At 57.8% G+C, this 12333-nt stretch overlaps 1 protein-coding gene across 12 annotated transcripts in view; it reads right to left on the bottom strand.

Moving 5' to 3' along the window:
• The window catches only part of AGAP3 (ArfGAP with GTPase domain, ankyrin repeat and PH domain 3), a 60082-nt gene continuing 47749 nt past the window's right edge, over window positions 1-12333 (bottom strand). For 5 of the 12 annotated variants that reach the window (XM_045388104.2, XM_045388103.2, XM_065542794.1 and 2 more), the window contains 8 exons: window positions 9856-10024; window positions 6086-6256; window positions 4301-4438; window positions 2370-2524; window positions 2174-2264; window positions 1793-2015; window positions 835-1090; window positions 1-694 (listed from right to left, as the gene is read on the bottom strand). In XM_045388104.2, the coding sequence (XP_045244039.1) occupies window positions 488-694; window positions 835-1090; window positions 1793-2015; window positions 2174-2264; window positions 2370-2524; window positions 4301-4438; window positions 6086-6256; window positions 9856-10024 (1410 nt within the window). In that variant the 3' untranslated portion in view covers window positions 1-487. Of the gene's footprint in view, window positions 695-834; window positions 1091-1792; window positions 2016-2173; window positions 2265-2369; window positions 2525-4300; window positions 4439-6085; window positions 6257-7081; window positions 7288-9855; window positions 10025-12333 lie in introns of all 12 variants that reach the window. The other 7 variants (XM_074036356.1, XM_005551195.4, XM_065542796.1 and 4 more) reach the window with 3 other exon arrangements.

Raw genomic sequence — 12333 nt, 5'->3', positions numbered from 1 at the left:
CACGCACACAATCTGGTTTATTGGCTCATCATACACACACACATCAAATATGTACACAAACATAAATATTCCAATGTACAAAGTTTACATGGGACTCACAGATCACCCCTCGTCTCTTTCATCCAGCACCCCCAAACTGGGCCGTCCTCCTATTTCAGGATGAAGGCGTGTGAGGGGCTGGCACTAGGAGGCAGGGATCTGGAGGAGGGAGAGGTCCTGCTCCCCTCTCCTCACAGGCACCTCCGAAGGGTCCTGTCCCTTTTCAATGGCACCTTAGGGCAGAGGGCTAAATCCCTCATCCCTCTCTGCTGCAGCTCAAATCCCCAACTCTCCCTGATCCCTTTGACTCTCCTCCCTAATTTCCTCTGCTTCGTCCTCTCGGCATGTCCCTGCTTGTCCATCTCTGTGTCTGTTCCCACAGTGCCTGCAAGGAGGATGGTCTTCGGGCCATGGAGTCCTTCTGGCCCCTCTGCCCTCTTCCTGGGCCTTATAGGAGGCTAGGACTACGGTGAAGCTCAGCAGAGGGGTTGGTGCCATTGGCAGGCTCTCTGTTGGGGGTAGGCACTAAGCCACAGCCCTCCCCAGGACAGCCATGCTGGATCAAGATGTCTGCACACTCCTGGCTGCCGGCCCGGCGAGCATAGGCCAGTGGAGTCAGGCCCCGGGCGTCCCGGCTCCTCACGTCCACCCCGTACTGTAGGAGAAAACACATGTTCACAGTTGGCATGACATGGGAGGAGACAGATTGGTTGTACGGGAGGAAAGAAGAGGTGGCTTTCAAAGAATAAGGCTAAGAAGAGTGTGGTCAGGGCAGGCTAGAGACACGTGACTCACCCAGATGAGCAGCTGTGTGAAGACAACATTGGCCATGGCACTGGAGAGATGTAGAGCTGTCCGCCCATCCCCGTCCCCATAGGTCTCATTCACCTCCTCCTTGGAGCCATGTGCCAGGAGCATCACCAACAGCCGCAGGTCATCTTCCACCACGGCCCGGAGCAGCTGCTGCCCCAGCGGCACATCTGAGCTTGGCAGTGGGGCCAGGAAGAGCTTCTGTTCATACTTGGCCCGTATCCAGCGTTCCTTCTCCTCTCTGCAACCACAGGCCCATCAGGGCATGAGCCAAGGAAGGACACCAAGCAACGGGTGGGGCCAAGAAGGTGGGCAGGAAAGGAAGCAAGCACCAGGGGGAAGAAGGAAGAAACAGAGAAGATGAGACGGAGCAGAAAGGGAGGAGGGAAGCCTTGGAAACACCAGGCACACAGAGGGGCAGTGGGTAATGGAAAGGGGGGTGGGAGAAGCTGAAAGGAAGGGACACAGAAGGGAGGCCCCCTGGGGACAGTGGGGATGTGGGGGCTGAGAGGGCAGGAAGATTCCAGGCAGGCCCGTGTTGCAGCTTATCTGGCCGTCTGAACTCTCTTGGATTGGCAGTGCTGGAACAAAGCGGGTGGGGGCCTGCACTGGGGGGCCACGCACTCCCCTATCTCCCACCCATTCTCCCCATCTCAGAGCTCCGGAGTGGGCGCTCTGCACCACACCATGATAGGGGCCCTGCGCATGCGCCTCCTGCTGGCCCCTGACCTGCTGATAACGCTCAGAAAGGGCCCGTTGTTGTGAGGCGACTGAGTGACAGGCACCAGAGCAGGAGGGGCACCCCCAAGGGGCCAACTGCCAAGCAGAGCAACGGACAGTTTTAACCCTTCTAATACCATCACAGCCACTCCAATCTTCCCCATGCTGGGAGCCCCCAGCGGTTCCCCCATTCCTGGCCAGCTCCAGGGTGCCATACGCTCACCTGCAGGCGTCAGGTCCTGGCTTGGAGTAGCCACCCAAGGCCCCCTCCCAGACGCTGTTGGCGAGGGCATTGCCCATGGCAGTCATGACAGCCAGCAGCTCAGGCGGCCAGTCATCGAGGTCGAGGGAGCGCACCCGGGACAGGTGAGCCCCCAGGTGTCGGTGGATGCCTGAGCACTCAATGCACATCAGGGCACCCAGGTTCAGGCTGGCCCAGTCTGGATCTAGGCAAGGAGAGGAGAATGATATAGCGACAGCAGGCAGGCCACCAGAGCTTGGGACAACTACGGAAGTCTTCCCTGCCCTCTTCCCTGCTCCTTGATGCTTACGAAGCTTTCCCTGGGCTGTCCCCAGCTCCCAGCCCCACCAGCCTTGCACTCACTAGGTGCATCGCAGTCGATACAAAAGCTGTTGCCACGAACGGTGCGGACCGCCTGCACAGCCAGAGCTGTGTTCTGGTTCCCCAGTCGAGTCTGTCGCACAGCAGGAGAGACAAGGGGCGGCTGGTCAGTCATGAGGCCCTTTTCAGTCCCACCCCAGCCAGGTGCTCTGTGTGGGCCCAGTCACTCTGTACCCACCTTGTCCTTGGCACTGCGGCAGCCTTGCAGGCTGGCAAGGATCTGGGCCTGCACACTCTGAACCCACAGCTCCCGCTCCTCCGCCGTTGAGGCCTCAAAGTGCCACGTCTGCCCGGTGAGGGACACCACCACAAATTCAAACGACTCCTCTGCCTCTGTTGGGGGGTGTTCATGCCATCAGGGCTCCTGGCCTGTGTGCACACCCAGGGCATGCTATCGCCACAACGCCACTCACTACCCTGCTCCACTGGCACGTGTCCTCCCCTAGATCCTTCCCCAGCCACAAGGCCACACACTCCAGGACAACTTGCAGGGGGAGGCCAGAGTAAACTTGCAAGACTAGTGTGAGCTCCCAATCCGCCTTCCTAACCACCTGTGGAGCTTAAGTGAAAACAGATGGGGGGTGCAAGATCTTGGCACCCCTGGCACTGCCAGGAATGGGTGTCAAATCAGAGGGGTGCTTCCCAGAGAAAGAGCTGAGTATCTGGAGAAGGATGCGACGGGGTGCTAGGAGGCACACACTGGGAGAGGGTGGGGGAAGGCGGGTGTGGGCACCATCCGTACATGTCAGCTGCAGCCGCCTCATTTTGCAGCTCATTAAACCCAATATTCCTGACGGCGTCAGCGTGGGGCTCATGGGAGCTGGGCCCCTCCCCCACTGCCATGGCATAGACAGGCAGGAAGGGCAAGTGGATGGGGGAGAGGAGAGGTTTTCTCTCGGACCTGGAGTATGTGAGCAAATAGGGGCCTGAGGGCATCTGTAGTGACAAGCACTGAGGGCTGGACTGTGATCCCAAGCAATGTGGTGAAGCTCTTCCAAGCTCTGCTCCCCCACGCCCCAGAAGACAGACGCATGAATCTCATTCCCAATGGTCACCGCCCCATGGGTGAACAATTCCTAACAAGCAGTGTGACTGTGTCCTGGGGGCTGGGAAGACAGCACAGGTGCCTATGGTAAGGCCCCAGGGTGAACCCCAGTTCTGCCAAGGCCATCCCTGCTTGTAAGTCCTCACTGCATCTTGGCCCCAGGCAACCTCACCTCAGTGACGCCGACATCCCCTGGAATTTCTCCTCTGCTGGGCCCTTGCTCTCAGGGACTGTTAGCAGAACTGCCTTCCCACAGAAATAGAACCGGCGCCTCCTTCCCCAGGCACCACCACTGCGCCTCACCTTGCTTTTGACCACAGCCTTTGAACTACAAGATCTCCATGATCATTTGTGGGGCTCGGTCTGCCGGACCAGAAGGGAGCCCCCATGCTGTAAGTACTAAGCATCACTGTCGCAGGTTGGCTAGGCGTCTCTGCTCCCCTGACCCATACCTCTACCCTGACGATTAGAGTAGAAGTGAGAAGTTATGAGTCTATAGAAGTGTTAAACTTATTTGGGAGCAAAGAAACTCCAATCACCAAGAAGAGGCAGGTTTTGAAGATACTTTGGGGAAAATCTGAGGAGCAGCAGTATAATCAATAGAGGAAGAGAAAGGTCCTATGGAAGAAGGCTTCAGGACCTGGAATTCCTTAGCCTAAGGAAAACTAAGGAGAGACTCAGTCAATCTGTACACATGTATTAAGCACCCAGTAAATACCCAGCACTTATTAAACTCAGGATGACACAAGAGACAGAAAACACAGGTCCTGCCCGAACATCTTAAAGGAGCTATTGATGTAGCCGTCTGCTGTCGTTTACCTTCTTTAAGAATAAATGAAGTAAGCCCACATTTCAACAGAAAGGGTTTCAGTTAGCAGAAGAACTTTTCTAAGATACCAGGTCTAGATTACCAAAAGAAGTTGTAGAACTACTTTGATTAGCAACTACTAGAAAGTGCTTAATCCATTGAATACAAAAAAAAAAATAAGTGTTACTTTTAGGGTACTATCCCCAAGTCCCACTGCCCACCTCCTGTGCCCGGTTTCCCTCTGGGTCCCCCTAACCTTCAGCAGCACTGCTGGGGCCGTCTGGTCGGGGGGTCCCGGTGCTCTTTTTCCTCCGGTGCTTCTTCCGGTTGGAGTGGGGAGATGGGGGAGGATCCAGCTTGGGGCTGGAACTGAGTACCTCAGCTGGGCCACTGGCTGGTGAGGGGAGAGTTGGAGAAGTGTGGGAAGAAGGGAGGCAGAGGAGGGGAGGGGCGCAGGGCACTGGGAGGAGGAGAGGACCAGTCCTGCCAACTGTAGCTGGGCCACACTCAGGAGAGCCAGACGGACACCTCTCTCTAGGTGAGGTCTGCCTGGGCTTCCCAGTCCCAAAGCTCCCCAGCCTTGGAGGAGGCAAATGTGGAGAGAGAGAGTAGGAAACTTAGGCAGAACAGGATGGAGGCAAAGGGAGGAAGCTGCCTGTGCAGCCTGGAGGGGTGGAAGGCAGCCCAGGGAACTCACGGGGAGCTGAAGCCCCAGCAGCTCCGCACCAAATTTATCCTCAATCACACTCCCCGCTCCTCACAATTAATAGCAGAATTAGAAACAATCAGGGAGCTGCCTAATTACTGTCAATTAGAGCGCGCTAATCAAGCTCCGTCTCCCACACCCCGCCCGGCGCTCACCACTAAATGTCAAACTTCATTAGAGGCAGACATGCTCCCTCCCTCCCTGCCTTCCTCCTTCCAGACTCAACAGAGGGCCCTCATGCAGGCCAGCACAGGCCACTGGACCGGTGACCCAAGGGAAGGGCCCCTGGCTCCCCTTCTCATGCGCTCCAAGCTCACTTCCCCCAGGGTGGGCTGGGCGTGGAACAAGAGGTGGGGCAGATCCCTGTGCTGGCACCGCCCAGCTCCTCCCTCAGCCCACGCTCCTGAGGCCATGGCAGCTCAGAGGCTGGGCCTCAGGGCTCCTACTGTGAAGACTCAAGGAAGGCCTTTGGGAAGCCAATTAGGGAAAGCACCCTTGGCTGGGGTGACAGTGGGGAACCCTGGGTCTTCCTGTCATTACACTCAGGACAAGGGCATGGAAAGGGCAAGGGACAGGAGAGCTGGCTCCATGCCCTTTTGAGCCTTCAGAACTGCTGATGGGGTCTGTGGTCAATGGTGAAAGTAAGAAGTAGGGTCAAAAGAAGACAAGCAGAGAGAGAAAGAGAACAGACAAAGGGGCAAACGGAAGAGCCCTCGAAGCAGGTGGAAGGGGCAGACGGGAGAGTCACCTAGGATGGGTGGAGGCCTATCTGAGGGGGGCAGCACAGGTCAGGTGGAAAATGACCTTTCAGGACAACTCCACAGGGACCCCCCCTCCACTCCACAGTAGCGGGTAAGATGCTGCTGCCTTCGGAATGTGGCACACACGGCTTAGAGCGCCCAGCCTCCGACCTCCCTACTCAGCCGCTTCCCTGTCCCCCTGCCGAGAGGCTGATGAGCTAACTGCGCGGGGGGCTGATGGGGATGCGGGAGCCGCCACCAGCGCCGCCTGGGGACGAAGGGGAGGAGGAGCTGCAGAGGGCGGGCCTCTAGCGCTGGCCCTAGGCAGGGCTGCAGGCGATGGGGTCTCTGGGGAAAAGGGCTGCACGTGGAGGCTGGAGAAGGGACAGTGCCCCTACTCTGCTTCCAAGACAACATCAGTCCTAGCCCCGAAGCAAGGTCTCTCTGACAAGCCCTGGAGGGCCCAGCTGGGCCCCACCCCTTGGCCTGGACACTGTCCCACTGCAGCCTCCCAAGCAAAGAATGCTGCCCGGTTCCCCTCCTCTCTGTCACTGGGGCCCCAGAAAAGGTGGGAAGCAGCAGAGCCACCACTCACCAGGGTGCTGCATGCCTGGGGGCAGGGAAGTGGTGGCCTCACTCCACTGGTCGGCGCTGGAAACGGAGCAGGAGCGCTGGTGCAGCCCCTCAGGGCGCGGGCCAGCCCAGGCCGAGCTGCTGAGGGGGCGCTCAGAGTGCAGGGATGCGCTGCTGGCCGAGTGGGGGGCACCTGGGGGTGGGAAGGGTCAGACTGGGAAGGGAGGCCGGGCCGGGGAGAATGTTCAAATATACTATCCTAAAAATAGGGCTGCAGGGCAGAGCTGGAGAAATTCCAGCAGGGCACGGGTTCATCAGGTAGCAGGCCAGCTTCTGGGAGAGCCAGAGGCCGCGCAGGGGCCCTGTGTGCCTTAGGAAGCAGCCTGTCCCCAGACCTTCATGCCCTCCTCCCTCCATAAGCAGAAAGGCCTACAGCTCTGTCCCCTCACTGTGATCTGGGAGTAGGGAGAGGTCTCTGCATCAGAGATCTCCCAACTTGTGGAGCTGGGTGGTGCTGACGCCCATCTCTGCAGCGTTCCTTGTGGGGCTCCTCCTGGCTTGGGCCCCTGCACCTTCCATTCTAGTCCACATATGCCATTTGCTTTGCCTCAGCTTTACCGCCATTCTGACGAGAAATAACTGTATCAAATTCAAGTAATTATGTCTAATTAGTATTAGTAATTATCCTGTTGGGCTGGAGAAAATTAATCTTTCGTTTCCCATCAGGGAAGAATGGCAGAGCCAGGGGGAATCAAAGGCTCTAGGAAAGCCAAGGCTGGGGCAGGCGCGGCCGGCAGTGGAGGAGGACAGAGAGCGGCACGATTCTCCCACCTCACTCCCTGGCTGAGCCCCTGCTGGAGAGATTCTGGGAACAGCCATGGGGCCTCAGAGGCCTGTGACACTTGAAGGCCTGAGTTGGAACACCAAGAACCTAAGCTTCCTTCCCCTTCTTCAGTCCACCCAAGACTGAGACCAGAAGGAAATGGCCCTAGGAGGTCTAAGAACAGGGGGGCCAAACCTGGGGTGCTTGAACCTTGAAGCCGAGGAGGCAGCCAGGTGCTGGACGTTAGTGAGAAAGCAGAGAAGGGGCTCGGAGCTGGCCAAAGCTGGAGACAGCAGGCAGAGGCCCAGCCAGGGGAAGGGCAGGCACCAGGCCTCACACCAGCCCTGCAGGCGGTGGGACTGAGGGGAAGCCTATGGGGAGGCGGCACCGGGCTGCAGCAGCTGGAAGGGAAAGGAACGGCCCAACATGTCACTGCTCTGCCACTGGGATGACGCCTAAAGGCAGGGAGCAAGTTTTATGTTCCTCTTGTATTTGTCACAACACCCCAAACACGACCAGACACATAGTAAGTACTTAGTCATATATGTGCAGCACTGAGGCTACAGGCCGGTCTCCATCTCCAGGCCCAGAAGGAACACACAGATGCTGCCTCTTCAGAATCCTGCCCACCTCTCCTCCTCCGCCCTCACAGGTCCCGCCTCAGGAAACCTTCCGGGGTGCACACTCGGTCCCTCATTTCTCAGACAGCTTGCTTCTCCTCACGCCTGCTTTCATGGCCTTCCAGGTTCCGAATCGTATTCCCCCTCATCCCTAGCCCCATCCAAAGACATCACAGGCCCAACTTCCTCCTCAAGCCCCCAGCCCAAAACCCTGAGGGAGGGAAAGTGCTTTCCCTTTCCTTTGTTAATTCTCCCCTCATTACGCCTGCAATCCCACAATCAGTGTGCACTGTAATTGTCGAATTTGATGCTAATGATTAATGAATTAAACATGGAGCCATCAATTAGTCCTCGGAGGATAATTCTGCATAAAGCAGCGGATAATGTAATTACAGTAACAAAGATAATGAGATGTTAACATCGCCCGGTGAGCGAGAGACATGTGTGAGTGTGCATGAGGGTCGGTGTCGGTGTCGGCACGCGGCAGCGGGACGCGGGCTGGGTGGGCACCGTCCGCGAGCTCCTGCGTGTGGGCGCTGTCATTACAGGAGCAAGAGCACGGGGCTGCCTCCTCCATGCCACTGCCGCTCCCAGGTGAGGGATGTCAGGGACAGGAACGGGACAGGACAGCATCTTCTCGTTTCCCTCACTCTAGGGAAACAGCCCAGCTGTCCTCTGGCTCCCTGCCATCAAGGAAAGGGACTCACTTGGGCCTGCTCCTCATTTTTGGAATGATAAGAGAAACCTCAAGCTGAGCAAAGGGGCTCCTGGGGGCTGGTGCCAGAGGGCTCCCTGCAGCTCTGTCCCGATCTCCGGGAAGAGCACTGAAGACTGCCTACGACCTGCCATCAGGCCAGTGCAACCCCACAGCAGGCTCAAGGTCCCCCACTGGCATAGCCCCATGATGGGGAGTGGCTGGCTTTCTCCCCCTTGGCTTCCTTCCTTCCCTCCATCCACCTCACAAGCTTCCTTTCTGAGCTCAGGGTCGCTTGGAGGAAAGAACATGGCTCTTCAAGTCAGACACAATTAGGCTGAACCCTAGGTCTCCCACTTACTGTGGAATTTACAGACAAGTTTGTTAGCTATGCCAAGCCTCTGTTTCCTCATTAAAATGGGGACAATAATGTCCACTTCAGAGCTGCTGTGGACCTGGGGCCTGATGCAGAGACATCCACTGTGGATGGCACATCTCAGTTGTGTCAGGCCCCTCCCCGGCCACTCCCCTGCCTTCAGCCTGGTCCACGGCGGTTCTGCGAGAGCGGGCCCAGCACACCTGTTTCAGGAGCCTTGCCTCCAACAAGGACCACACCTGGAGGCATCATTGCGCCTTCCTTCCCTCTAACCTGGGCTTTCTCAGCGGAGTCCCATCAGCACTTTGAGTGAGACAATTCTTTATTGTTTGGGGTCTCTCCCATCCATTCCAGGGGACTTCGTATCCCCAGCCACCTGTCCACTAAGTCTGTCACATCCTCCCCTCACTGTGACAAGCACAGGCCCTCTAGGGAAGTGACTCACGCAGCTGCAGACCTGTGCTACCAGGTGCTGACTGCTGGGACAGGGCACAGGAATGGCCCCAGCCTGGCAGGGTTTGGGGCAGCTGTTCCTGGGCCCAGGAACATGAGATACAATGGTCTAGGACAACATCGGGGATACTGAAGTCTGGGGGAAAGCAGTCGGGAGTCAGCGGCTCTGGAAGTGAGGGAAACGAGTGTGGAAGGACGGACCCTGGAAGAGCACAGGGCCTGGGGGCCCGAAGGAGGAGGAATGAAGCGGCGCTAGGAAGGGAGTTCCTTGGGACAGGAGGCCTTTCGCCTGAGCCAGCACTATCAGTTGAAAAGGCAAGAACACAACAGCTCTTCACTGGAGTCTCCTGCCTCCAGCTCCTGTCTAAATTCAGTCCTCTCTGAGCAGAGATCCCACCTCTCACTCAGGCCTGAGAATATGCACCAGCTTGACCCCAGACAGCTCCGTCCCCTTCTGCCTCTCCCATCTCCAAATGTCAACCTTGGCTGAGATGCCGGCCATGCACCCAGAGGCACTGCCCCCACCCGTCGCCTGCCTCGGATCCGGATGCAGAGATGGGCCTAGGACCACCAGCACCACTGCCCAAACATGACACTACCTGGCCCCATCTGACATCAGATCAACTGCTGCTCTAGACATTTGCTGCCACCTCAATTAACTCCACTAGGGCTGCATTAGGGCACATGTCTTTGGCTGAGGTGACCTTGAAGTGTGATGCTGGCCAGCACCCTGTGCCCAGGCTGAGAAGCAGCCAAACCCAGAATGCCTGCCTGCCTGGGCTCCATAGCAGCCACCCCACAGACCCCACCTCAGCAGCCGCCTCACCTGTGCCCCCACCCAGCTGTGTGTTACTCCGCTCCACGGACAGCCCATTGGCACGGGGGCTGGTGCCCGGGGCTGTGGCAGGTGTGGCTCGGGGCAGGCGCTTCCCTGGCACTTTCACCGTTGTCCGCAGCAGGTCAATCTCCTTGCCGTGGATGTTCTGCATGTAATCCTAAGGCCGGGTGGGGGAGACAGATGAAGACTGGTTAGCAGCAGTCACTCCAGCACTGAGCCTCGCAGCTCCTAGGTCTCTCCCTGCTGTGGGAGGGAGGGAAGGCTCCAATCTTGAAAACAGGATTCTAAGCCACAGAATGTCTCTGAGTCTGGATTACACCCCGATCTCCACGGTGCTCATAGTAGCTCTAGGGGGACTCTGCCAGGAGGGAGGTAGAGTTGGGGGTGGCTAAGCACCTGGAGCTAAGCGCTGAGGCTCAGGCCTCAGGAACAACGGCTTCGGAGGCAACAGCACAAAGCAGGCCGAGTGTTGGGCCATGCTGGGATTTAGGGAGAGCCCCTGGCTGAGGAGGGGAGTGGAGAGACTCGGGGACATGGATGACAGGGGGGCCACCAAGCACTGCAGCCCTCACCTGGGCATTAAGAAACTTCAAAAGCCTAGTATAGTCCCAGCCCTTAGGACAGTGTCTGATAATCAACACTTGTCGCACAGTTTAAAGGGAAGCCTCTGATTCTTTCTGCTGGACTTTGGAATACAGCAACAGGTGGTTTCACAGGTCCCACTGATTCCCTGGCGGCAGTCACTGTCGTCGCCGTCATGTCATCTGCCTGTCGCGTGCAGGGTATTTACCATCCTACATCAGTGTATTTATACATTCCACGTATGACCTCGTGTAATCTTCACTACCTGAGGGAGGTAGTGCCTGTTTTGTAGATGAAGGAACTGAGGCTTAGAAAGGTTTATCTGCCCAGGAACACACAATTAAACGGTAGCAGAGTCAGATTCAAGCCCAGCTTTTTCAGATTCCCAAGCCTGTGCCCTGTACACAGGCTTCCTCCAGCCTGTCCTGGGCTCGGGACTCACCCTGCCTTCAAGTCAGGGCTCCGGAGATGGGGGACCACTTTGTGCTTGGACTCCCCCCACCATTTAGGGAGCACCACGGCCGAGTGCAGGGAGGGAGGGTGGCGGCCTGCAGCTTCCTGGCCTGGAGCCCCCACCGGGCCTCCTGCTTCCAGCCTCTCCTCCAGAGGCTTCCCTTTAAACTGTTGGACAAGTGTTTATCACCAGACACTGTCCCAAGGGCTGTCCCAGCCTGTTGCCTCCTGCTTCCGGGTCCCTGTCACTGTCCCTGAGCTCCGTGGCAATTCCTAGCTAATGCCCTTGGTAAAGTGGCACGAACTCCTCTCCATGGGTCTATGCCCCTTCCTGAGAGAAGAACCTGGGTGGTGGTGCCAGATTTAACTTCTGACTGAATGACACTGATTGGACATAACTCTGCTCCTCCTTTCCCCTCCGGGAGCGCCTCCGGAATGTCTGCGTCCTGAGGGCGGTCGTGTGAGTCTTCCCAGACACGGTCCTCCCACGCTGAGGAGCCCGGCCTTCACCTTTACCGCTCCGGCCATCAGACGGCTTTCCCCCGAGGCTGGCTCTACCTTCTCACCCCGTTAGCTCCAGGGAAAACCCACACTGTTCTCTGCTGGAAAGAGCCCAGGGGGCCTGCTGCCTCTTGGGAAGCAGTGGAAGGGCAGGAAGTCTCACCAGGGCTCCCTCTGGGAGGAATGAGGACAGCAAGTCGACAAGGAGTCACCTGGTCCCTGGTCACTAAGAGAAGGTGAGGAGGTTACCACCTAGATGGAGGAAAGAGGCGCCAAACACCAGCCTCCACCTGCACTTCTGTGGCTGGGCTGGACGTCACCCACGGCTCCGTGTCATCAGGGGAATGGTGGAAAGGCTGCCCAGGTCCAGCCCTGTGGGTCTGGCCAAGCTTGCAGTCGCCTTCATTCTCAAGGTGGCTATGGCATCTTCCCAGGCAGACAGCCCTTCAGGAATAGGACCAGGGGAGTAACCAACCACAGCAGAAGAGCCACGCCCAGAAGGTGTGTTCAGGAAGGAGCCCCCACTCCCTGCCACTGCTGCTCCTGGCAGCCCTGGGCTTACCTGTGCCCTCCAGCCACCCCAGTCCTCTGTAAGGGACAGTACTAAGTGCCTGGCCCCAAGCACACGTGCTAAAGTCTTGTTCGTTGTCCCAGAACCACAGAACGACATAACCGAGGAATCAGTGAGCAGCCTCCCGCCCAGGCAGGATCTCTTTTAACAACCGCTCGGCCCACACTTGGCGGAGCAGCACTCTGCCCACAGCTTGGGGCCTTGCCAAGGTGGCTGGGAAGGAAGCAGACCCAGGAACCCCTCCTGCCCTCCCAGCGTACCTCCATCCATCCTTCTCCAGCACACTGGGCTGCACGCCACTGGCCCCACTGGCCCTCTGTCTTGCTTTCAGCCCAGTGTCGACTAAATGACTTCACTGC

The sequence above is a fragment of the Macaca fascicularis genome, chromosome 3, assembly GCF_037993035.2.
Source record: "Macaca fascicularis isolate 582-1 chromosome 3, T2T-MFA8v1.1".
NCBI lineage: Eukaryota > Metazoa > Chordata > Mammalia > Primates > Cercopithecidae > Macaca > Macaca fascicularis.
The sequence above is the reverse complement of the archived record's forward strand: the minus strand, read 5'-3'. Positions and strand labels throughout refer to the sequence as shown.